At 61.2% G+C, this 25368-nt stretch overlaps 1 protein-coding gene across 4 annotated transcripts in view; it reads right to left on the reverse strand.

Annotated features, from left to right (window-relative positions):
* Window positions 1-696: 696 nt before the first annotated feature.
* Window positions 697-25368, reverse strand: part of BAIAP2 (BAI1 associated protein 2) — a 63610-nt gene continuing 38938 nt past the window's right edge. Inside the window, exons 6-15 of one of the 4 annotated variants that reach the window (XM_027518034.1) lie at window positions 25212-25349; window positions 16547-16699; window positions 13658-13882; window positions 13309-13510; window positions 12454-12655; window positions 11532-11600; window positions 11104-11266; window positions 9275-9309; window positions 6742-6789; window positions 697-1478 (exon numbers count right to left, since the gene is read on the reverse strand). In XM_027518034.1, the coding sequence (XP_027373835.1) occupies window positions 6762-6789; window positions 9275-9309; window positions 11104-11266; window positions 11532-11600; window positions 12454-12655; window positions 13309-13510; window positions 13658-13882; window positions 16547-16699; window positions 25212-25349 (1215 nt within the window). In that variant the 3' untranslated portion in view covers window positions 697-1478; window positions 6742-6761. Of the gene's footprint in view, window positions 1479-4054; window positions 5099-6741; window positions 6790-7144; window positions 8625-9274; window positions 9310-11103; window positions 11267-11531; window positions 11601-12453; window positions 12656-13308; window positions 13511-13657; window positions 13883-16546; window positions 16700-25211; window positions 25350-25368 lie in introns of those variants that run through there. The other 3 variants (XM_027518035.1, XM_027518032.1, XM_027518033.1) reach the window with 3 other exon arrangements.

Here is a 25368-nt window from a genome sequence, read left to right on the forward strand (position 1 = left end):
TGCTAAGCGTGTGTGTTCTTTTGGAGTCTGCAGATGAAGCCCTGGGCAGGACAGGGCCTGGGGTGGGGTGGGGTGGGGTGGGGTCGGGTCCCTGTAGTCCCTTGTGACCACTGGGTGAGTGCAGGAGGGAGGCCACCCTCTTTACCCCACTGTCCCTGGCACACCTTGGTGAGGGAGACAGTGACCTTGGGCCCCCACTGTGCCCGGGTGGGGGTGTCTTCCCAGAGCAGGGCGGGGGGACTGACGCCTGCAGCCCTCGCTTCCTGCCTGGTAAGCTGGCTCTGCCTAGGAAAGGCTGAGTGGGGGGACCCCTCTGGGAAGCTCTTCCCCCCGCCTTTCCCTCAGCACGGGGCAGCAGGGGGAGGGGGTGGTGAGCCGGGAGCAAGGTGGGGCACCTGTGCACCCCCACCTTGACCATCTGTCTTAGGACCTTGCCTCGCTCCACCTGGCCCGCCTCCAGCTTCCCCCAGGTGAGAGACCTCCCGAGAGCCCCCCCGCCCCCCACCACCCATCCTGGCTTTGTGTTCTGGGGTGTGGGCAGGCTGAAGGTGGGGCAGGGCTCCTAAGCACCTCCTTGGAGGGTCTGGGAGGTGAGCGAGCGCTGCCTGGGACATCTCCTAAGATACGGACTGCTGTCACCAACGTGGTTAGCTTGGCTGTATTTCAGCTTCAAACGTCAAATACCACAGACCCAGGAAAGTTTCTAAAATCTTGTATTTCAGCTGAAATAGGGAAGCAGCCAGGGCATCAATGGGGGAGGCTCACCCAGGCGTCCTGGCCCAGGACCGCCTCAATGGCACACAGCTTGGGGACCCAGGCCACAGCATTGATCCCCCTCCTCGGGGCCAGGGAGGAGAGGTGGGCCCCTGCAGCCATTTCTGGGTGGGAGTTCGGGTATGGGCAGGGAGAAGCCCCCCAAACTGCCAGTGGGCACAGGGAGACCCAGCAGAGGCCCAGGCAAGAGTCTGCCGGAGGTACGTGTTCTTAATAAATCCGTCTTCTGAGACAAAGGGGCAGGCCCTCCGCTCCCCGCGCCCTTGTGTCCTGCCTGCAGGCACGCACAGGTGAGTGGCCTCATGACTGACCGGACAGGGGCTCCTCTGCAGCTACAAGCCGACGGGATGGCCTTCTGTGCACCCTGGAGGCTCCCAGGCCCACACAACAGACATGCCTGATCCGAAAGGTTGGCCCCGGGGCCAGCCCCCCTTATTCTCCTCAACCATGGCCCAGGTGCCACCTCCTGACCCTGTGGGAAGGGCCAGGGTCCAGCCCAGGCCAGACTGAGGTCGGGGCAGAAGGGTTTGGAAGGAGGGAATTCTCTAACAGGGAACAAGCCGATTGTAACAAAACGGGGGGCAGGGCAGGGCGGGGGAGAGGGGCCCACAGGCAGTGGGTGCAGACGCGGTGGTCAGCTGAGGAGTGGGGCAGACCTGTCATTGGTCACTGTCGGCTTTAGCTGGACGCTGGCGAAGGGGTTCCTGGGGAGAGGAGAGAAGAGCCATTTCAGTGGTTTTCAGGAGAGGCGCTGCGTGCTGCCCTGCGGCTGTGGACAGCACCAACCCCCACCCCCGCCCCCAGTCAGCCTCCCAGCTCAGAGCTGGGGGTGGTGGAGGCCCCGCCTGCAAGGCCAGCTGAGCCTCAGTGCACCACCCTCTGCTCCCAAACCTGTCCCGCTTCAAACCGCAGGCCCTCCCAGGGCGAGTCGGCTTGGGAGGGCCCTCTGCTCCTTCCACATGCGCCCCAGTCCTCTCTCTGCGGCCCGAGGCAGCCCCCCATGAGCTGCATCTGAGCTTAGCGTGCAGAACCCCCCCAAGGCCCAGTGTTTCCCCTCACCCCCCACCTGCCTGAGCAGCAGCTGAGCCCGTCTGCAAGGACACGGCCATCGACACAGAGACAGCTCAGCAGAGCGCACAAGCCCGGCCCATGCGTCCCAGACCCACACGACAGACAAGGCGCAGGCACAGTCGTGGCGAAGGGGCTGGCAGGGGTGGATGCCCACAGCCCCTGCGGAGGGGCTGACCGTCTCCTCAGAGAGGAGCCGTTCCACCCCTGGGTGCCGAGACGGCGGCTGACGGACAGACAGATGCATCAGACAAGGGGCTGAGACAGAACGAGAGGAGCGCAGGGTGGGGCTGGTGTCCGGCCTCGAGCTCACGGAGGCCTCTCCTCCTTGGTTCCCAGTGGGCTCGGAGGACCCCGCCCGGGCGGGGATGACATAGGACAGCAGGCAGTCCCGGGGCGACAGCACAGATGGCACGGAGGACATGGAGGGCTCAGCACGAGCAGAGCCGTTACCTGGGGCGGGGTGGCCTCCGGCGCGGCCGGGTGTCCGTGGGAGCTGGGCAGGCACTCCATCCAGGTGCCCAGGAAGAGCACGAGGAAGGGCACCCTTGTGTGTGCCTGAGGACCCGGCGCTTTCTGAAACACTGAGGCACACTGGACTCAGCTGTTTAAAGGTCAACTAGGGAAAAGAGGCTGACGCCGCAAAGCGTGGCTTCCGCGTCTCCAAGACACCGCCCGACAGCTGACAGCACCCACGTCGGCCTCGTTTCCACCCCTGCCTTGGCACATCTGCACCCAGCTGGTGGGGCCGTGGGCTCCCTCCCTCAGGGCCTCTCTCTGGTCTCCTTGGTTCTGGTCTGTGCAGATACGCTTCGGGCAGGGACTGCCTGGCGGTTCTGCTGTGACCAGGGTCATGGACCCTGGGACAGGGTGCAAGGCAGCCATGGGGGCTGCTGCCCTGATGGGACTCTGGTCCTGGAGGAGGGCTCTATGCCCTTGGCTGTCCCCAGCCAGGGTCAGGGCAGGTGGTCCCAGGGGGCCTAGAAGTGGGGCAGGTTTGTCCATCCAGAGCTGGGGACCCAGCAGAAGTGGGGACCCAGAAAAGGGAGGATGGCACGTGTGCTGATCAGAGTCGGGGGCAGAAGGGGGCGCTGGCCAAGTGTGTCCCGACACACCTACAGTCTCATCAAAAAGGGTCGGTGACCAGCCTTGTGTAAATTAACGAAGTTAGAATGCACCCTCACACCCTACACAAAAACAAAACTCAAAATGGTTTAAAGACTTAAATGTAAGACATGACACCATAAAACTCCTAGGAGAAAACACAGGCAAAATATTCTCAGACATAAATCATACCAATGTTTTCTTAGTCTCCAAGGCAACAGAAACAATAGCAAAAGCAAACCACTGGGACCTAATCAAACTTACCAACTTTTGCACAGAGGAAGCCATAAACAGACAACCGATGGACTGGGAGGAAGTGCCTGCAAATGATGTGACTGACAAGGGCTTAATTTCCAAAATATATGAGCAGCTCATATACCTCAACAACGAAAAAGCAACCCAACCAATAAGTGGACATAAGACCTAAGCAGACGTCTGTCCAAAGAAGACACACAGATGGCCAAGAGACACGAGCAAAGATGCTCAACATCACTAATTGTTAAAGAAATACAAATCAAAGCTACACCGAGGCACCAACCTCACACTGATCAGAACGACCATCATTAAAAAGTCAAAAATAAATGGCAGAGTGGGTGTGGAGAAAAGGGACCTCTCCTACACTGTTGGTGGGAAATTGGTGCAGACGCTATGGGAAACAGTATGGAGAGTTGCCATGTGATCAGCAATCCCACTCCTGGGCACAGATCCTGAGGAAACGAATTCAAAAAGATAAATGCACCCCTGTGTTCAGAGCAGTACTAGTCACAGTAGCCAAGACACAGAAAAACCTAAATGTCTCTTGACAGATGAATGAAGTAAAAATGATTATGTATACAATGGAATATTACTCAGCCATAAAAAAGAACGGAATAATGCTATTTGGCAGCAACACGAATGGACCTAGAAATTATACTAAGTAAATCAGAAAGACATCATATGATACCACTTACATGTAGAATCTAAAAAATGATACAAATGAACTTACCTACCAAAGAGAAACAGACTCACAGAGAACAGAGGTGTGGTTGCCAAGGGGGAGGAGGGATGGGTCTGGAGTTTGGGATTAACAGATGCAAATTATTATTTATAGAATGGATAAACAAGGTCCTACAGTAGTGCGGGCAATTATATTAAGTATCCTATGATAAACAGAAAATAATATAAAAAAGAATGTATGTATGTATAAATGAATCACTTTGCTGGAGGACAGAAATTAACACAGCACTACAAATCAGCTACACTTCAGTTTAAAAAAAGGAAGGACTGGTGGCACACCCACAGCGTCACCTGCACCAGGGAGACCTTCCCCGGGGCTGCCCGGTCAGCCACATGGTCTTCCTTTCCTCCCCCAAACTGCGTGACCATGGAAGCATGTGCTGTGTACGCCCTGCAGGGTCAGAGGAAGCAGGTGGTGGCTGCAATTGCTCCAGGCCTCTGGAGTAACTCTCTCCTGCAAGCCCTGGCCAGAGACTCTGGGGTGGGACACCCTTACCCTTTAGCACCAGAGGAAAGGGCGAGGCCCCCATGGGTGCCCACTACCTTCTGGAACATTCTGTGAAAGGACAAGCTTATAAGCCGCTCTGACGGGGACACTTTAGTGGCCCAGGGTGGGTGCTGGGGTCAACGCTAGGATGACAAAACAGGACAAGATTTGGACTGAAGCCACTGTCGATCCTCCTGTCCTGCAAACGTCTGTCACCGCCGGGGCGGATGCTGGGGCCAGTCAACAGCAGACCACCCAGACATGGAACAAGCACTTCTTAACCCAAACGGGAGATGTCGGAGTGTGCAAGGGTCAGAGCTATCAGGATGCCGGGGCTCCTCCCCCAGGGAGGGCCACGAGGCACTCTGGCAGACGACCAGGGGCTGGGCTCTGTCCCCCTCCTGAGCAGGGACATGGGGACAGCGGCAGCTTTTCCATGGAATCCATTTGCCGTCCTGGATGGGGGCAGGCCTGAAGTCCTGGGTGTGGTGAAGGCAGGAGTGAGCCAGGCCCCCTGCCCTTTGTCCCCACTGCCCAGTCCTCTGCAGACTCCCTGGCCTGATAGGGTGGGACCCTTGCAGCCGAGCAGCGTTCGGGTCCAGTCTCCCGAAGACATCCGTCACTGAGGATTTGGGGGAGTCACCTTCGGTTATCTTCTGGATCCACTTCCTGAATGAGAAAGGGGGTGGTTCTGAGAACACCTGGGCAGCACGAAGTGCGGCTTGTATCCTGGAGCGACTCCAGAGCAGAGAAGGCACGGAGGGCAGTTACAGCACATATTCCAACTTGCGCTTAGACGTTTTCCTCTTACAACATGTCTTCCACAACTGCAGAAGTCGGCCCTTCTGGACTTGACTTGGTCTCTTCCCCAGAGCTGTGAGCTTGGGCAAAGCTGAGCAAGGTCCCGCAACCAACCAGAGGCGCCTTGTGACACCCCTGCCCCGGGAGAACCATCCAAGGACAGGCCGTGGCCGCTGTGCTGTGTGCTCCCCAGCCCACCGTGCCCCTGGGGCTCTGTTCCAGGCAGAGGCCAGGCCAGCCTCCCTGGGCCTTCACCCCCTTCCAGTACCTCCAGGGGATGAGATCCACTGGGCCCTGATAACTCAGAGGGACCACAAGGGCAGTAGAGGTGGGGGTTGCTCAGCTGGGGGCAGGAGATGCAGGTGTCTCAGAGCATCTCGTAAAGGGAGGGACAGAGGGAGGGGAGAAGGATGGCCCAGGCCATTCACGCTAAGCCAGCGTCAAAGCCATTTCCCCCGACACCGCCATCTGAGGAGCACTTGTCTCCAGAGTTATCCAGGAATCACACTGAAGCTCAAAAGAGAAGGGCAACGACATAAACAAACACCGAACAGCTTACAACCCTGGTGGTTCAGGAGTTAGGACTTTGCACTTCCACTGCCAGGGGCCTGGGTTTGAGCTCTGGGGAACCAAGATCTCACAAGCCACACAGTGTGGCCAAAACCAAACCCAAAACAAAACTCAACAAAGATAGCAAAGAGGGAGGGTCCAGGTCCTGCTGGAGTGGCCCGGCTGCCCATAGGGAGGTCAGCATCACGGTGACGACCAGGGGTGAAGGGACCGCTATCTTTGTAAAGGGCCATGTGCCAGCTTCACGTGGCAGTCTTCCCAGGGAGTGGGGCTGGGGTGGGACGGGGAGCAGCGCTGCCCTGACCCAGGCACAGGCGCCCAGAGCGGTGGGCTCTCCCCACCCGGCTGCCAGTGCTTGCTTTCCAGAGGCGCCAGGGAAGAGACCGTCACCAGGTGGGAGGTGGAGGCGGCCACTGGGGCTGAAGCTGGAAAGCCTGACGTAGCCCCTCAGCCACTTTGGGGCAGAGGGGAGGTGAGCGTGGCACACTGCCGGGCAGAGGCGTGTGCCTGCTCCCCCTGCGTGCCTGTGGCTCTCTCCACAGCCATGGCAGTCTCCAGACCCGTCCTGGTCTCCCTAGCCCTTGAGGGGCTTTGATACTCACCAGCCCAGGAGCCAGCCAGGCCAGGTTCAGATCCACACCCAGAGACTGGTCTGAAGGGCATTCAGCCCAAGTAGCCCAAAGCCAGCCTGGCAGCTGATCACCAGGCTCCACCCCGATTGTGGCCAAAGCACCCAGCAGAGGCACAGGGAACCAGACAGACGACCAGGCCAGACCCGCCAGCTTCCAGAGAGAGGAAACCCGAGAGCCCAAGGACAGGTCCAAGGGAAGCGAAGGCCAGAGCTGAGAGCAGAGGCAGGCTCAGCAGAGGCCCAGGTCAGAGGGTCTCCGGAGCTGCTGGGAACACAGGCTGACCAGCACAAGAAAACCAGGGCAACTTACTAACTCTAGCCAGGGGCCGCTCAAAATCTGGCCACTTCCACATCGGCACTGCAAGGAAACACAAGGCTTGGTTGGTGCAGGTAGAGGGGGTGGGAGTGAGGGCTGAGGACCCCGAAGAGACGCAAGCTGGACGGAGGATGGGGGCTCCTGGCAGTTAGGCACGCTGCCTGGAGCCAGAACCACCGAACGCAGGGCGGAGCTGGTTGTCCAGCCCCAGGAGGGTGACCCGGGGTCAGGCCCACGCAGCTCTCACAGGGGCGGGGGCCTCCCCAGCTGCGCCCAGGGAGAGCCATGTGGGCCAACAGTATCTGCACCTTGGCTGTTCTGTCGGCAAGGTGGCCGGGCTTGCACAAGGCCCAGGAGCACGCAGCGGGGCTAGAAGGAGGTGCCACGTTCAACCGGATGCAATAAATAAAACTTTTATTCAAACAACTGCAGTACAGGGCACAATTCAGATTTAAAAAAAAAAAAGGGAAAGGAAACAGGAAAAATATTTTCAGCACTTTACATCTTCATACAAGTTTTGCGGTTTTGTGTCTACATTCATCCATTGAGCATGGAATCCCCTGGATTTGAGATCTTTTAGCAAAATTAGAACACCAACATAGAAGGTTCTTTTTTTTTTTTTTCCCACAAAGGTCCGTGTTCTGGCTTTGTTTTCTCCTTAAATTATAAAACAGGGTCTGTCTGCGTCTTGAGCTGCTTCTCTCACACACGCTACCAGGCATGTCCTAGCCCACGGGAGGGGGCAGGAAGGTTTGGCTAAATCACATCAGAAAAAGGAGGGTCCACAGCTTCACGGGGGCTCCCGCGGTGGGAAGGGCAGAGCAGCTGCGCCCTCGCTCACTTCCCAGATTCAAGGCGTGAAGAGGCAAAACCAGTAGCCACTCAGTCCAGCGTGTCTGCTTCTGAAGCCACCGAGACACACAAAGAGACGAGAGCGTTTAGGGAGGATGCGGCGGGGTGCCTGGAGCCGCCCTCGCTCCGTCACAGGCTGGTTAGAGAAACGATTTCCAGAACACGTGGGGGCGGGGGTGGTCTCTGGAGGTCTTTGGAATGTCCGAGTGCGGCCGGGCCCCCTTCCTGCCAGCGCCCTGTGCAGTTGCGGCCATGGTGCCCGAGGCTGGCACCGCGCTCTGGTCTGCACATCGTTCAGTGGCATCCGGGACCCGGGAGCCGTCAGGGGCCCGGCCTGGCGGGCAGGGCCGGGGCCTCCCTCACAGGAGCGGCCAGCTTCCTCAGGAGGCCCCCCGGCTCAGCCCCAGCCCCTCTCTGGGTGCAGCCCAGAGCCTCTCGGGGCCCCCAGCACCCCCTCTCCCGACACAGGTGCCAGTGTGCGCTGGGGGTCGGACGCGAGATAACAGTGCGCACACCGGAGTCCATGCAGGTCTGTTTTGTTTTTCAGGAAAAAAAGAAAAAGTCCTTTTCCTGTTTTTCATCTTTTTGTTGTTTTTTTGTTTTGTTTTTTTTTGAATTTTTCTTTTTCTTCAAACTTTAGACCTGGCTCATGGTGAGCCTTCAAAGAGGGACAGCGCGGCATGAGTACGGCGGTGGAAGGGGGGCTGTGGCGAGGATGCCCCGCCAGCGCCAGCTGGCCACCTGGCGGGACGCACGGGGGCGCAGGGGCGGGTGTGTAAACACAGGGAGCGGAGATGGGGCAGCACCATGGACCCTGGGGGATCACAGAGTCTGGGGTCACCAACCGAAAGGCGGGGAGGGGGCAAGTGGGAAAGAAAAACGACCCAGGAAGACACCAACGAGAGCGGAGGAGACCGATGGAGGCCAGACAGACCGGGGGGCGGGGGGCGGGGGGCGGCGGGAGCTCTTCTGAGCAGCTGCCCGGTCAGCGTCCTCACACTGTGGACACCAGCGTGCCGCTGCCGCTGTGAACAAAGCACAGGACAGCTGCCGGGCCACACGCCTCCCCGCGGCCGGCCGCCTGGCCCTCAGGGAGCGGGGACAGGAGACCCCCAGGGCCAGGGCGGAGCCCAGGTCAGGGGCACAGGGGGCAGATGAGCCCCGCTCCTGGCCGAGAAGCGACACCTGGACTCCAGGAAAGAGCCGGGCCGCAAAGCAACCAGGCCAAGGGGTCACGCGGCGGCGGTGGGCCGCCTGGAGGCCTCCCCAGGAGAGAATGGGAGACCCGAGAGTGGCTGCAGTGGGTCCCTGGCTCCAGCCTGGGCACAGGGCCAGTCCTGACCTCCACCCACCCACAAGGGGAGCATGAAGGCAGCTCCGGGAGGGGCCGCTTTCCCCAATGGGCAATATCTGGGGACCCCCAGCTGCTGCCAGGGGTCAGGGCATCCTGCACGGAGGGCCCTGCCCTACAGAGTGGACTGGGGAGGGCACAGCGGGGTGAGGGTCAGAGACCAGGTGCCCCAGGCCCCGCTCACTGTCTTGGAGTGGAGACACTGTGGTCTCCAGACAGGCCCCAACCGAGCAGGCCTGGGAAAGGGACCACCCGGCTCCAGCTTCCGGTGGGACGGCTCCCCACCGCCCACAGCTCCCGAAGACGAGTCTGAAAATCTCTTACCTGCTCACGGCCCGCGCCCCATAATCATCCAGACCCTGGTGAGGAAAAGGCAGAAACAGGTCAGGCTGGGGAGCCAGGGGCTGAGGCGGGGTCTGCAGGACAGGGATCCCTCCTGACCCCAGGGTGTGTGATGCTGCCTGCAGCTGAGGACACGAAGCGCCCCTCCCACCCCCAGCAGGGCCCTCCCCGATTCGCAGGGATGCCTCCTTATCTGGCCAGTGGCCAACGGAGAGCTCACACAAGACAGGTCACCTAGTGACCCCCTTCCGCACATGTTCCCTGCGGCCCTTAGCTGTGAGGGTCATGTGGTAAAAAACCCGGCATGTGAGGGCTTCCTGGGGACCCCAGAGTCTGAAACCGTGGAGGGTCGAGGGTAGGGTCTGGGAGGGGAAGCTGGGCTGGCAGAGCCTGATGCAGGGAGCGCAGCCTGCCTCATGCAAGCCTGTGCTGGACTCTGGGCGAAGCGTCCCCCTGAGCCCCAACACTCCCACTGTAGCTGCCTGGCCCCAAAGAAGCTGCTGCCCCAGAGCCACCAAGGGGTACTGGGGACACCCTCCTCAGCTCTCTCAGCCTTAAAACCAAGTCCAAAGACTGGAATGCAAGAGCAGCAAGCAGTGGTCAGACCCCTCCAGGCCTGGCCAGCTGTGCCATGGGGCCTGGGTAGGGCTGGAGAGGGACCGGGGTGTCTCACAGCTCAGCAAGTGGGCCCCGTGACCCCTGAGGTGCCACGGCTCCCCCAAGGCTGGATCCGCCTCGCCCTCCCTGCTGTTCGCCCTGACCCAGCCTCACTATCTCCAAAATGTTCCATCCAAAGGCCCAGCCACACCACCCACCTCGCCCCACTCACCACCTAAGTTGTCTCAAATCACGTGCTCACTGTGCCTAAATCATCAGTTCCCTGAAGACACCCTGGACACCTCATACAGCGCACACCAGCTGAGCCCTCCTTGTGGCAGGGAGGGGTGGGTGAGGCCGCTCACGACAGCCACCAGACACAGACATCTGGACAGGGCGAGTCGGCCACCACGTACCCAGAGCCCTTCCTTGCCTTGCCCACTTCTGACGTCACACTGTCAACATGGGAGCCCCCTGGGAGCGCCCCCACCCCTCGCTGTTGGGTCAACTCTCTGGCTGCCCAAATTCTAGAGAAATAGGAGTTCTCTTTGATTCCTCTCCTGCCACCTGGGTCCCCTGGCCCCCAGGCAGAGTGAGGCTCTGACCTGGAGACCAGCATGGAACAAAGTTGCTGGCCCCTGCCCACCGTGCCACCACAGCAAACGTCCTGGAAGTCTGGGCCCTCTCCAACCCACGAGCTTCCCAGCAGAGCTGTGGGGACCATCCACACTCACATCACGGGCCCACCTTGACCTGAAGACCACCCTGCACTGGAGGACCGCCGGGTACCCAAGCCTTGATCTTCTCCCTTTGGCTCCCTGGTTCCAGGTAGACGGACCACACATGGCTGGCCCTGCCTCCTAAGAGCCCAGACACGCTAACTAGAAGGTTCTGGTCACGTCTCAGGCAGAGACAGGGTAGCCATCCATCTGCACTCAAACCCACGACTGCAAGAGCCTCCTGGGTCTCAGGGAAGGAGCTCCTCCTCCCAAGAGGTGGCATCCAGAGTGATCCCCAGGCTGAGGGAAGGGCAGACAGAGGGGTAACCGCGCTTCTCTGGAGCCCTGAGACTATAGAGGATGCTGAGCTGTGACCCCTGAGCAGATCACTGCAGGGGTGTTAAGGCCGAATCCAAAGCTCCCGAGTACCAGGCCTTTTGGGGGAGGCACCCTGAACCCGCCCGCCTACAGCCCCCGCTGCGGCCCCGCACTCACCTGCGAGAACGCGGGCACGGCCACGCTGTAGGGCCTCTGCTTGAAGGCGCCAGCCGTCTGGGTGGGGAATGCCCGGGAGGACGTCCCATAGTCAGGGGGCGGGAGGGCCAGGTCCTCCTTGTCCAGGAGGTTGCCCGTGCTGCTGCTCTTGCCCTGCTGCAGGCTGTGGGGGTGGGCAGGGTGGTCAGCCGGGCCCAGCTGGGCCCCCCCCCACCCCGCCCCCCCTTAAGAGCAGAGTGTAAGGCCTGCCAGGGTGGTAAGGGGAGCCCAGCTCACCCTTGCTGCCATCTCGGGTGAGCCCCCGCCCCGCCTCACCCAGCTCTCAGACACCTCCACCCTCACAGCACCTCCACACCCCTGGACCCAAGGGTCTCAAGTGTGCAGCCCCTGCCCTGAGCTACAGGCCATCTGCCCGCCAGCACACTCACCTCATGTGCAACCTGTCCCCACCGTCGTTGTCCAGGACTCGGGTGTAGGAGAAGGGAAACCAGCCCCGCCTGGAACAGGAGGCCCCGTCAGAGCGCGTCAGCTGGCCCCAGGTCCCACCCGTTCCCCTGCCCAGCTGCACACATCTGAGGAGGGGGTGCGTGCACACACTCCAGGGAGACCAGGAGACCCCACTGGGGCATCCATCCAGCTCTGGGCCACCTTGCCCTGGACAGGAGTGGGGCTGTGGGTGAGCGAAGGTGCCAGGACCAAGCAGGGCTCCAACTTCTTCAGCAAGCAGGATGGGATTCCTGGCTCAGCTCCACATGGCTGCAAAGCCACAGACCCAACAGGAGAGGCCGCCCAGAGCCCCCACGGGGAGGGTGCCCCTTGGCACTCAGAGCTCCCCACCCAGGATGGCGCTTGCCAGGAAGCCAGAGCCAAGCTCAGCCCAGCCTCTCCCTCCCTGGTGGAGGCAGGCTGACCCCTGGGCAGGGGTCTCTCAGCCCACCTAAAGACCCACGCACGATGGTGGTGGTGGTGGTGGGAGCAGTTGGAAGGGACAGCCCCTGACCTGGGCAGCTTCTGGCTGAGCGAGAGCCAGGCATTGGCACAGCCTCTTGGCAACAAGTGTCAAACTAAGCTGTGAAGGTGTGGCCCGTGACTCAAAGCCACTTCTGGAACCCTCACAAGGGTGGCTCACATGCACAGAAAGGCTCTGGGGTAGAAGGCTGGCTTCTCCTGCCTGGGAGGCCATATGCACACGTGGGGTGCTGGGCTGAGTCAAGGGACATAAAAGTGAGGGCTGGTGGGGGTCTGTCCCTCCTAACAGACCCGTGGGACCTGGATAATTGGTCTGAAGGAGGACCCAGGGACAGGACGCAGGGACCTGGGTCAGGAGGCTGACGCCCCCGCCGGACTCACATCTTGGTCTTCTCGCTCTCGCCGTAGTGCCAGCCGTCTCGGGCCTCGGGCACCAGCAGGGTGATGAGGTCACCCTCCTTGAAGCTCAGCAGAGTGCTGTTGTCCCCGGCCGCGTGGGAGAAAATGGCCTTCACCCGCATGCGGCCGTTGCGCTCCAGGCCGGCGGCCATGGAGCTCGAGCGAGGCAGGGTCTTGTTCTCAGCTGCCGGGAACATCAGGGCAGGTGTGAGGGGGAGCTCCACCCCACGCGGGGAAGGGCGCAGTCGCCCTCCCGTCAGTTCGGCTGTCTGACCATGGGACGCTCGGAGCCCCCAGGTGGGCCTGGAGGTGGACGCTCCACACTTATGGATGGCTGCCAGGCCTCCAGGGCTGTCTGGCTCAGACTCCGGAAGGAGCTGGGAGCTGGGGTGTGTGTGGATGCGGCCTCTGACCTGCCGCTCATTAGCTGGGGCAGTTCTCTGGGTCTTAGGCTCAGCTTTCCCATCTGCTAATGGGGAGACCCTCACAAGCCAAGGCCCACTGGGGGGGCTGCAGGAGGGGGAGTGCCGTCCATAGCAGACGTGCTGGAGGCAGGGCAAGGAATGGTCCCACGGTCAGCAAAGTGCTCTCCAGCGACACTCACCCGCTCTTGTCACTGGCTGAGCTGCTGGCATCCCTGCACTGCCCTGCCCTGCCACACTCACTTCACGGGGGAGCCCGGTCAAGCTCAAGGATCTGGGATGGAAATCTCAAAGCGGTCCCCAGGGTGCTGCACACACGCGTGCCCGTGAGCCTCCAGGCTCCCCCCAGCCTCCCCTCGGGGATGCCATGACTGCTGTGGGCCAGGTGGGCCTGGGGCCCCAGTGGAGCGCTTACTGGTGGCGTAGCTGTTCTTGGGTGCCACACTTTTGCGCACGGGAAGCGTGTTGGAGTAGGAGTCGCTCAGCTTGCTCTGAGACTGCGGGGGTGACGTGGACTTGGGCTGGGTGGCCTTGCGGTCAGCCCATGGGTTGTAGTCCTCGCTGTCTGGGCCCGAGACGCCATTCATGACGGGTGCGTTCTCCTGGGCAGACAGCCGCTGTCGACAAGAGGTGACATGGGTGTGGGGTGGCAGGAGGGCCTGAGCCTGGCAAGGTCTCCCTGTTAGGGCACCCCAGGATGCCAACCACTGGCACCAAGGGGAACCACCCCCACACCCACAGAACTTTCTGAAGCAAGGACTTACCCCCACAAATGGGGCCAGTTCAGGGGGCACCGGCAGGGGCTTGGCCCCTGGAATGGGGTCTGAGATGACCAGGTTGGACTTGGAGGCCGAAAGGCCGCTGGGGAGGATGGAGCCGTTACTGTTGCCCATCTGCTGCATCAGCTGCACGGCGCGGTCGGGGATCTTGTTGGGGTCGGCACAGGCCTGCTGCCATAGCGGCAGCTTTTGCGCCAGCAGCTCCTTGCCCTAGAGTGGAGGAAGCCGAACAGGGTGGGCGTGAGGGCCAGCTCAGGCTTCCGCACCCGGGGGGGCTTCCCCGCAGGGCCAGGAGAGCCCAGGGCCTGTGGTCCACCTCACAGACACAGCCCCTCGGCTCCCAGCTGGCACCAGGTGGCTCCTGAAGAGACACACCCAACCCCAGGTAGGCACGCCTGGCTGGGGCTGCTCTTCGCCAGGTGGGGTGCCTCAACCAGGTGAGCCACCTCTAAGTCTCTGACTCCTGACCTGGGAAAGGGGCCAGATATGGTACAGCATGCCCCTCAGCTGAGAGACCTCTCAGAATGAGGTCAAACCAAGGCCTGACCTGAGAGGGGCCTCCCCAGGGGCCTGAGAGAGTTGAAAGAACAGGAGCTCGCGTGGTCAGCCAGAGAACAGGATAGGCTCTTCGTGGGCCAACCATGAGGTACTAGAAGAGTGCCGTTCAGGTAGATTGAGGGCACTGTTGGGGAGGGACACAGCTGCCCAGGGCCTCCCACCCCAACCCAGGGGCCCTCGAGCCCAGCTGTCCCTCCAGTGTGCTCCAGGGTCTGCCCAGGACACAGGGGGCCAGAGGGCACAAGGGCCTGACAAAGCACGAGGAAGCCACAGGCCTGACCAGGGTCCCAGCGTGAGGGGGTGGCCAAAAGCAAGACACTAGCCTGAGATCCCCTGCAGCCCATTCAGGGGTCTTGGACCCATGGCATGGACACACTTAGGGCCCTGGAGACGGCTCTGCCTCCCCTGTCCTAGCCCTCTGGCCGACGTGGGCTACCCTACCTGCAGCACATGATACAACTGTGTTTCCATGCAGACCCCAGACCCACCCTGGGTGGAGCTTAGGGCAGTTAAGGTCTCCAGGACCTCGGATGGGTCTGTCCAGCCCTGTCTCTCCTCACTTATCTTCCCACTTCTTTTGACCTGTGTCTGGGGCTGGGAGGTGGCGCCCACATGGGAAAACTGGGGGATGCTGGACAAACAGCCCTTTGGAGCAGGCCAGGGCCCCTCCCCAACTTCCGGTTTAGACCAGGGGCCATGAGGGCTGGCTGCTCATCTGCGTAGAACGTTTAACTGGAAAACAGCCAGGGCAGTTGGCTTACATGTCAGTGGCCACATTCCCTGTGCAATGGCCCAAACTGAAGACAGTTACAATCCAGCCTCTGGCTGAAAGGAACAGTTGATGGGTCTGGGCTGGTGGTAAAAAACTGGGTCAGCAGGAACCCTCACCAACAGGGACCACTCAGGGATCCCCCTCAGTTGATGGCCCTGTCATTGTCAGGCCTGAACCCAGACAACAGGGAAATGTTAGCTGCCTGCTGCTAGGAATAGCAGTGGGGCTCTGCCTTCATGCCCTGGTGCCCCAGACCCGGGGCTTGTGCCTTTCTCAAACCTCCTGGGGGGCTGGGGTCGTTTCTTGGGAAGTCATCTCGCATACACACGATCTGCCCTCCCGCAGGAAACAGAGATGGTGGCATCCTAGAAAAGAATGGCTTTCCTGCCTTCCTTCCATCACGGATGGGTCCTCGCTCTCCTGAGCAGCCACAGGGCCCAGCGGCCGCCAGAGGGCGTACACGCCTGCCGCACGGCTGCTGGAGCCGCGTGGGCGCTGCGGCGGCCCTGCCGGAGCACTGCAGCTCTAGCAAGCACCTCCCCGCTGCCAGCCAGTCCTCCAGGCACAGGACCTGAATGCAGTCTCACATGGCGGGGTGGCCCCACCCCGACCCTGCAGAGGACACAAGGCCCATCACTGTCCTTGCGCTGCACCTGTGGCAGCAGCAGGCCCTCGGGCAGGCCCAGGCAGGCAGGAGCCTCTCCATGGAGGCTGAGGGCATCTGCCAGCCTGGGGACCAGAAGCTGAGTCAGATCAAACACGTGTGAGGTGCTGCCCCCAGAACACCTTTACGGAAAAAGGACACAAATGAGGGTCTCCCTCGTTGGCTAGGGCTGCCTAACTACACCTAAGCTCTCAGAACATTCTGGAATGTTCCAGCTGACAGCTCTGACCCCACTCCAGTTCCTACCTGTGGACTACGGGGAACAGAAGCCCCACCGAAGCTATCCGTTTTTTCAGGGGAGATGTGTACTCCGGGTCGTGCTGGCCTTGGGGGGCTAAGCTGGCCTCTATAGGGGCTGGTACTGCAGCACCTCCCAAGGAGCTTGCTCCCTGGAGAAGACCCTCTCAGTGGGCTACTGATGTGAAAAGTGAAACTTGAAGTGTTGTTCAGTCATGTTCCACTCTTTGCGATCCCATGGACTGTAGCTAGCCAGGTTCCTCTGTCCATGAAATTCTCTAGGCAAGAATACTGGAGTGGGTTGCCATTCCCTTCTCCAAGAGATTTTCTTGACCCAGGGACTGAACCCTGGTCTCCTGCATTGCAAGCAGATTCTTTACTGTCAGAGCCACCAGGAAAGCTTGAGTTACTGGTGTAATTGCTCTCAAAAAAAGCACCTGGCAATTTCTACTGGGAGTTGTAAAACATCTGCAACCTTGACCTGGTAACTGTCCTTCCAGAACTCTCCTCCTGAGATCGAAAATGCACGGGACATTCAGCACAGTGTTCCCTCATCACAGCTCAAGGTGGGGCACGCCCCCGTGCTCCCCAGGGAGGCGGTCTCTGCCGATGAGGCCCAGTCCCGTGCGGGGCAAGCACCCACCTTGGAGTGGTAGGCGGCGGAGTTCTTGGCCACGGCACACTGCTTCTCCACCAGGAAGCAGAACCTCCGCCTCTCCTCGGTGAGGGCGGTCTTGTAGCCGTCGGACACGTAGCTCTCCAGCTCACCCTGCTTGTTGCCGATGGCATCGATGTACTGGGGGTGGGAGAGGCAGATGAGCCCGCAACAGGACAACACCCCGTCAACCTCCCGTTCTGAGCAGCCCCACGGAGGCGGAGCACACCTCCCGGCCAGCCCACCAGGGTGGGTGCTTGGCCGTGTGGCCACTCACTTTGGCCAAGAGACTATCCCGCTGAGCCACTGCCCCCTGGTGCCCTGGCAGCTGCATGTGTGGGGACCATGTGGCAGACTGCCCGGTGAGGCTGGTGTGGCAGCTCCCTCAGACCCAGACACCAACCACGAAAGCCATCCTGATAGTCGGAAGATCAGGACAGCTCAGCTGGCACTGTGCGTTGGAAAATGACTAGTTCACGCACGAATCCCACGGGAGTGGGCAGAGCGCACAGTTCGATGCTACAGCACACCAGAACGCTCTGGTTCTGCAGGATGGAAAGTTCCAGTAACAGTCCCAGCAAGACTCGGGGCAGCTGTCCCAGGGAGGCCTGCAGGCCCCCCGCGTCTCTGTGCGGCCCTGCCTCTGGGATGCAGGAGAGCCTTCCACCCCCTCCCTGTCTCCCCTCTCTCCCCAAAGCCCACTCCACGCTCCACAAGGGGCACAGACTCCTCTGTCCTGAACTGGGATCCCCCTCTACCGCGCCGGCCGGCCGGGGGGACCAGCCTTCACAGAATCAAGCCCCATCCTCTGGCAGGGGCAGACCCGGGCCGCGAGGGGGTGGCCTCCCCCGCCTGACTCACCGCCTCCCCCACAGCTCTGACTCATTATGGGTGGGTGGTGCAGAGCCGGGTGGGTGCAGTGCAGGCTGTTCCTGGCCCCTCCCTGGTCCCCCCTTCGCAGCGGCGTGCAGCTGTAGGGCAAACGCCTGCTGGGTGTGGGCCGTCCCCAGCGCTGTCCCCAGCTCAAGGCTCTGCCAGTGTGAGCCTGCCTGCCCAGCACTCTCACCAGGACAGGGACCCTGCTCCCCGCTGCATGTGCAGACCACCCTCCCTTCAACACTGAACCCCACTCTCCTCACCCTGAGAGCTTAAACGGGCCTCCACGTGGCCAGCCCACTCCCCGACCCCGGAGGAATCCGCCCTGGCCCTCCTGAGCAGCCGCAGGGCCAGCCAGGCCACGAGGTGTGCCTGACAAAGTTCGAGCAGGAGGGGAGAGGCCCTCAGGGCAGCCCTGCTGGCTGCCTCCACCAGCCCGCCTCCCTGCTCCCGAGCCCCACGTGGTGAAACCCGTGCACACCCAGACCTTCAGCCTCTGCCCCTCAGCCTGCAGAGTGGCTCCTCTAGGAAGCGGGGGAGTCTGCAGATGTGGGGTGCCACAGCAGGCAAGGCTGTGCTGTGTGAAAGGACCCCTCAGATGCTGCCCACCAAGGGGCTGGCTCACACCCCAAAGCCCCCATGTGGACAAGAGGCCTGAAGGTGGGAACACCCGCTGGACACAAGGGCCTGGATGGGGCAGGGCTCGCTCAGAGACGGGGACACTGATGCAGGCCCCTGCTGCCCGCATCCCATCACCTAAATAGCACCCGGCATTAGACCGAAACCCCCCAGGGCCTCCGCCCACTCTCCTCCGTGGCTGTCCTACCCACTCCGGGGGACAGTGGAACATCGGTGTGGCCCTGCAGGCTTCAACCAGCCCTGAACCAAGATGCCTCCCTTGGCCTGCTCTCAAGTACATGGCTGCACCTGGGCTCAGCTGTGATCCTGAGAGCCCCCTAAGGGGCTTCCAGAGTCTCTGCAAAGCTCTAGAAGGAGAACTTTGGGGTTTAACTCTAGTAAAAGCCGCAGCCAGCCGGTCCCTGGGGTCACCACCTCCCACCCTCCGGGGTGCCGCTCCAGTGCCAGGCAGGCCTGGGAGGCAGGGTGGGCGTGGGGTGACTGGGTAAGAGAGGCTGAGGCCCTGAGAAGTCAGCACAGAGCCTCGAGAAGGCAAGCCCAAGGGAGGCACCCACGGTCACCTAAGCAGAGACTTTGGGGGCGGAGGAAGACACCTCCGTGAGCGGTCACCCCAGGACAGCGGTGTAAACCGGGACGTGGGCCCCCCGGGTCCACCCGCCCCGAGCCCGCTGCTGAGGACGGCTCCCCCTCTCACCGCCCGGCGTCCCATCCGTCCTACAGCCGGTTTCTGGGTTTTCAGGCTGCGGTAACGTCTTTCACCTCAATGTTCCCACTCCCTGGAGGGGAGAGAAACTGGCTCCAGGCGAGCTGGCGCGGGGTGCTGGCCTCATTAGCTGCCTGGCAGCCTCCCGTGCCGGGGGAGGAAGCGGCGGTTTATTTTTAAGATTTCCATTTATTCAAACAAGCCCCAAGATTGGCCAGAAGCAGCTCAGGTCTCAGGCAGGGACCCGGGGGCTCCCGGAGCCACGCAGTGTCTTTCCAGGACCACACCTGCCCGGGACGGGGCAGGAGAGACGTCACCCTGGCTGGGGTGCCCAGCCCAGGAGAGCTGACCCTTCCTCCTCACCCAGCATCCGGCCAGGACCCAGGCTGCCACTTCTGTCAAGGAATAACTGCCAGCCCTCCTGACCTTCCCCAAAGCTGCCTCCTTGTGGAGAGAGGCCATCACTTTGAAGGGCAGACCCTAGAAATCTAGGCCAAGTGAGGAGCTTCGTATCCAAAGGGGCGGGAGAGGAGGACACCCCAGGCCACACTGGCCGCTGTGGGCAGGGGACATTCCCAAACACGCAGGAATGCCCGCACTCTCTGGGACGGGCAGAGGACAGAACGTGCCTCACCTGACAGCCCTGAGGGGTTCCAAACAGGCCACAGAAAATAGCCTGAGCCTGTCCCCGCCACAGGGGGGCACCATGGCCAGGCTCCCAGCGTCCTGACTCCCCACCCCCCACCCCTGCTCCTGGCTTAGCGGGTGCTATGGCGACGGCACTATAGAAACACCCAGCTGAAAGCATTTAAGACCCACGGAACGCTCCCACTTAGTCACCCTGGGCTGAACAGCCCTGTAATCCGAGAAGACAAAAGTGATTGGGACACACGTCTCCTCTGCAAGCGGCCTGGTGACTCAGAGCGGGGGAGGGGCGCTCTAGCAAACACCCGGGGCTCTGGTCTCCCTCACCCAATAGGCCACCCAGCTTTCCCACATTTCTCCAAATTTCTCCCATGCGGTCCCTAACCGCTGCAGCTGGGGAATGACAGGGGGACCCTTGGCCCTCAGCTGTCACTGCCCATGACCATCACTCCAAGGAGACAAGGAGGGAACCCCGGCAGCTGTGATGGACAGAAAGGAACAGCCGGAATGGGATGCCCCCAGCTGCATCCGGTCACTGGGTACGTTCTGGGGGCAGCCGGTGGCTTTCCTGGACCCTTGGACCCTGTGCCCAGGCCAAGAACAGGATGGCCAGCCTTCGGTTCAGCAGACTGTTAAGAATCTCTCTGAAGCACAAGAGCTCCAAGCAGGGCTGGGGACCAGGGCTGAGCAGAGGGCAAGTGCGCCCTCCTTCCCAGAGGCCAGCAGGCGGAAAAGCCAGCAGTCAGCAGTATGGGGCACGTGCTGTGGGCACATTCTCAGGCAGAGAGCGCAGTGCCCCTCGCGGGTGACACAGATCCAGGGGCCCAGGCTGCCCATTTTCCTGAGAAGGGGCCCACAACCACCACTAGATGGGCCAAGGGTTCCGTGACCAAAGAGAGAATGTGAGGCCACTTTGGTCCACACCAGTGGGTTGGACACGCTGACAAAGGCCTTGAGGCCCAAGGGGATGGGTCTTAGTAATCTGCGAGCACCCTGAGCCCAGGGCTTCGGTGGCTGCTGGGGAGCCCGGTGGCTTCTGGGATCCATGCCACCTGGGTCTGCTTTGCCGCCCTGGGACCTGGAGGAGGGCAGAACCTGGGCTCCCGTGCCCACCTGCTGGGTGGCCAAGTCTCTGGACCCTTTGGGTCTCAGGTTCCTCAGGGGCTGAGACACAACGTCACCACCCAACTAGGCAGCCCCTCCTCACGTGACCCCAGAGGTTTCGCAGGTACGGAACTCACACCCAATTTCAAAGACTCAGCAGGAAAGAGACAAACACAACACACCTCACTAGTATCTGGCGCAATGATTACGTGTCTAAATAACACTCTAGATGTGTTCTGCCCAGTAAAACGCTTTTCCTGTATCACACTTATTATGTGCCCACCTCTCAGTGCAAAAAGACAGGGGCCATGTGCCTGGCGCTGCCCCCAAAAGTCCTCCCAGCTCTGAAAGCAGAAGTCGCTCCAGATTTCTCACAGTGTTATCTAGCTAGGCAGCCCACTGGGGGGGCTTAATCTGGGGAACTGGGAGTAGGTACGGGGCGGGGGGGCAGAGTTCCCCGGAGGACTGAGCAGATGATGCCATCTCGGGACACAGAAGCCCTAAGAGGATACTCTGGCTTTTCAGTTGCTTTACCCAGAGGACCTCTGCTTATCTCCAAGTAAAGAAGACATCCCACTGCTGGGATGTCTTGTCCATAGATGTCTTTCGCACTGAAGAGCTCTTTATAACAAGAACAGCAGACACATAAGGGGCTTAAACCACTGCCGTCAAACATCATGTGTTATCGGGACCAGCCTCTGCCATTATCTTTTTTGAAGATCTAAATTATGGTTATTTTGTTTTTGCTTTGTTAATTACACATCCCTTTAAATAGAACGAATCTCTCCCCTTTCTCAGACCGCAGTCTGAGCCCAGGGAGGGGGAGCCGACTGCCGGAACTGCCCGCTGCAGTCAACACAGGCCCTGGCAACAGCCCACACCCCACAAACCAGAACACCCGAGGCCCTGCTCTCAGCATCTCAGAGAGGGAGAGCGGAGGATGGCTCAGGACGCAAGGGGGGCTCTCAGCAGTTCTGGGTCCCCCGGCAACCCCCACCCCACTGGGTGGGTGGGCTGGGGTGGCTGGGCCATCTGCCCTCCTGACAGCAGGAGCCTGCCAGGGTCAGCAGCTCCAAGGACCAGGCTGCTAAGGACCTGGTGCTGGGCTGGCAGGGATGGTCAAGGGCCCTGGCCCGCTGCACTCAGGAAGCCGGTTTGGCCCACACTGGGGGTGACCCTGCCCCACATCTATGCCCACCCATCTGCCTCCAGCCTTCTCTTCCTGGGCTCTCACCTTTCCACTGCGGTCTCAGTGGCCCCTCCCTCAGAGCCTGCACAAGGGCGGGAAGGACGCGCTCTGTCCCCATGACCCCTGCTGGTCACACGTCACACACCAATGTGAATCCCAAAGGCACGTTGACTGCTCGGTTTTCTAACAGTCACAGTGCCCCTCAGAGACCGAGGACTCCTACCTAATCAGAGCTGGGCTGGGGGTGGGGCCGAGGGAAACAGAAACGGAAGAAATCCTTGGCCAGGTCCTGCAGGATCTGTGAGGGGGACGTGCACCCAGAGCCTGGCCAGCTCCACCTTCCCAAAGGGCTTCACCGGGGACGGCTCATGGCACAGCCACCCCCCAGCCCAGACCCTTCTGTCAGAAGCCCCGGAGACCGCCGACCAGCCGGGGGCCAGCTGTCCATCAGAATCACCTTGAAGCTTGGAGAACCTGACACTCAGGCTACAATACAGCTATGCACCCACGCCTGGGGAGGAGGACCCCAGGCCAGAGACGGCGCCAGACGAGGCCTGTGGCCACACACTGTCAGACACGCGGTGCGTCCTCCACGACCACCCCGTGGCACTTCAGCGCCTGTGAGCCGGCGGTGACAGAGGTGTGGAGCGTGACCTCGCCATGTGGTCAGCGCTTGGGGCGCTCCCTACTTCTAGAAAGAAGCCCGCGTCCTAATTTGCGCCCCAAATGCCTCTAAGTGCCTAATTCCTGACCTAAAATCAGTTCTCTTCATGGAAATCCCAAAACACAGTCTCAATTACCAGCAGTTCCTGAAGATGGCCGGCTCTGACCCAGTCCCCGTCACGGGGAACCCGTCACAGGCTGACTGGCGGTCAGTCTCCCCTGGCACCACCCGTGGAGCGTGACCCGCGGGTACAGCCCCACCTCAGTGCTCAGTGCAGACGGGCCGCTCGGCAGCAGAGGCGCCTTGGGGAGGCATATGGCTGCTCCAAGGGCTGACCTGTGCCTGGCAGGTGCCCAGAAGCCTCTCTACCCTCCCTGGTGAGTGTCCTGTCCACACTGAGCTCTAGTCAGAAGCGGAACAAGTGGGCCAGGGGCTCCAGAAGGCTCACAGGTGACCCCAGGGATTGCCCCGGGCAAGCCCACCTGTCTCAGGAGCACTGAGCCACCTGCCTGTGGGAGCACTGGGTGCACACCCACAGATGGACACCAGAGCCACAAGGCTCCATCAGTCTGGGTGTCCCATCTCCTCTGCCAAGGGGTGTCACAGCTCAGGTCAGCCCAGGCTGTGGCTCGGAGATGCCCAGGTGGGGGCCCTGTGCCAGCCATGGGGCTCGGGATCACCCCTACCTGCACATACTGCCCACTGGGCCACACATGGCCCAGACCCTGGTGAAGGTCCCCAGGGTGCCAGAGACTCTGGGACTCACAGAGGCTCCGAGGGAGCAGGGGGTCGCCAGTGCCTGGGGTCCTTCCCCATCTCCAGGGGTCCACAGTCCGGAATCCACCCCCACTCGGTGACAGTGCACAAGTACACCCACTTGCAGCAGGCACGTCTAGTGGCCGGGTCACTGCGGTCCAGGCGAGGCCGGGCTCTCCAGGGCCGGGCCGTGAACTACAGTCTGGATGGATGGAGCTGCCCCCACGGCTGATCTGCTACTGGGTGGCCTGTGTGGGAGCACTGCAGGTGGAGGGGCGTTCTAAAAAACAGAGACGGGGAGAGCAGAGTCCTGCCCTCCCTCAGTAAGAGTCTTTAATGAGCCGCTTTCTGTGACTCGCAGGACCTTGGCCAAGGCGAAGGGCTGGGCCAACTCAGCACGCCTGCCCTGCCAGCCGGGCACTCCTCCCGGGGAAACGGTGGGGAGGGAAGGGCTGTCACACCAGAAGGTCCCAGGGCCCTCCCAGCCCCTCAAAGCAGACATCAGAGCCTGGCTCCTGGGCCAGGTCCGCAAGGGTTCCAAGGATCAGAAAGAACAGCCCCAGGTGCTGAGGGGCCCTCAGATGCCCGAGTGGGTTGGGCATCCCCACAGGCCACCAGGTAGACCAGAACTGTCCACAAGACGGGCAGCTGGTGTACCTTCCACCGGCTCAGAGCACACCAAGCGCCTGCCCCCTGCCGCACAGACATGGGGTGAGGGACTCTGACGACCCCCAGCCTGGCCTCTCAGGTTCAGTGTCACCAGGGAACAAGAAACACTCCTCGGACTGCCGCTCTGCTTCCCGCCCTTAGAAGATAACTGGAACAAGGTCACGTACTGCCTGTCACCACGTGAGCAGCCTGTGCTGGACGCTGGGAGGGACAGGGTGGAACACAGCCCTACCCCGCCCCTGAGTGGAATAACCCAGGCTATTAACACTGCAATAGCACCCTCAGGAGACTAAGGGGCAGGTGGAGAAGAGGGGTGGGGATGGGTTTGGGAAAGTGAAAGATGCTACAGAAAGGCTGGAGCTGGGTTATTACTGCAACTCCATGAGAAACTCGTGAGGAAGGGGCTGCAGAAGCCCACTCCCCTGCAGGCGTGGCTGCTTCCCACATGGTGGGTTGCGGTACTTAGCTGTCGTCCCCTGCCCATCCTCTCCACCAGGAGCCCCAGGCGCAGAAGGCACAGAGGCCGGGCTGCTCCGGGGGAGCAGGGGGCCTGCTTGTCCACGCCTTACTCAAGTGGCCAGGAGCAGCCTTGTGGCCCCGGAGGGCTCCAGAGGTGCTTGAGGGCAGTGGTGTCGGCACCAGGGGGCATGCCATGCAGGGAGGCCCCGATGGTGTATGTGGTGCCACCAGACTTGCTGCCCTGATGGCCGGCAGGAAGAGCAGGGCTTTAGGAGCGGAGGGGTCCACCCCAGGGGTCACCCCATGCTTGTGCCCAGGAAGCGCGTCCACTGCTGACCGGGTTGGGGGGGGTGGCTGTCCTGTTTCTCCTCCTCGGACGCACGACCTTGGAGAACAGCGTCTGGGCCCGATCTATGTCAACTGGCGGCGGGGTTCTGGTGAGTCAGGTGTATCGGGGCCATGCCTGTCACAGGCCACACTGTCCTAATTCCTTGCCCCCACCCCAGCACACAATGTCTGCAACCAGGGCTGCCCCTCCTGTGTCCTGTAGCGCCATCTGCCTCACACCGCAGGGCCCCTGAGATGCTGAACGGGCCAGTGTCTGCCTGATGGAGGCTCTGAGCCCACGCTGGGCGTGGGCATTTGTGAGTCAATCGGAGTAGCGGTCTGAGGTCTCTCTCTGAGGCAGGAAGGTTCCCTGTGGGTTCTGCTCCTTTGGCAGAGAGCCATGGCACCCACCGAGGCTGCAGGACAGGGCTGCCAGCTCTGGGACGTGGGGCACCCCCACCGGAAATCCCCTAGGAGAGTGGAGCCTGGGTCTGATCCATCAGGAGGGCCTGTCCTTCACTGCTCTCTGAAAGGACCGAGAGTCCTGACACCATAACAGGGGCCCGAGCCCTCCGGCGTGTCCCTGCAGGCAGGGCGCCCGGCACGTGCAGCCGGGTCCTACCTGCAGCTCCTTGTCCGAGTACTTCTGGGGGTTTTTGCTCCCTTGGCTCTTTTTGCGGAGTTTCTTCAGCTCAGCTTGGCACTTGTCCAGCGCGTCACCTTTGCTCCTCTGCTCCGTCTGGTATTTCTTCAGGGCAGCCTGAGAAACGAGTGCCAAG

Source organism: Bos indicus x Bos taurus, chromosome 19, assembly GCF_003369695.1.
Source record: "Bos indicus x Bos taurus breed Angus x Brahman F1 hybrid chromosome 19, Bos_hybrid_MaternalHap_v2.0, whole genome shotgun sequence".
In the NCBI taxonomy this organism is placed as follows: Eukaryota; Metazoa; Chordata; class Mammalia; order Artiodactyla; family Bovidae; genus Bos; species Bos indicus x Bos taurus.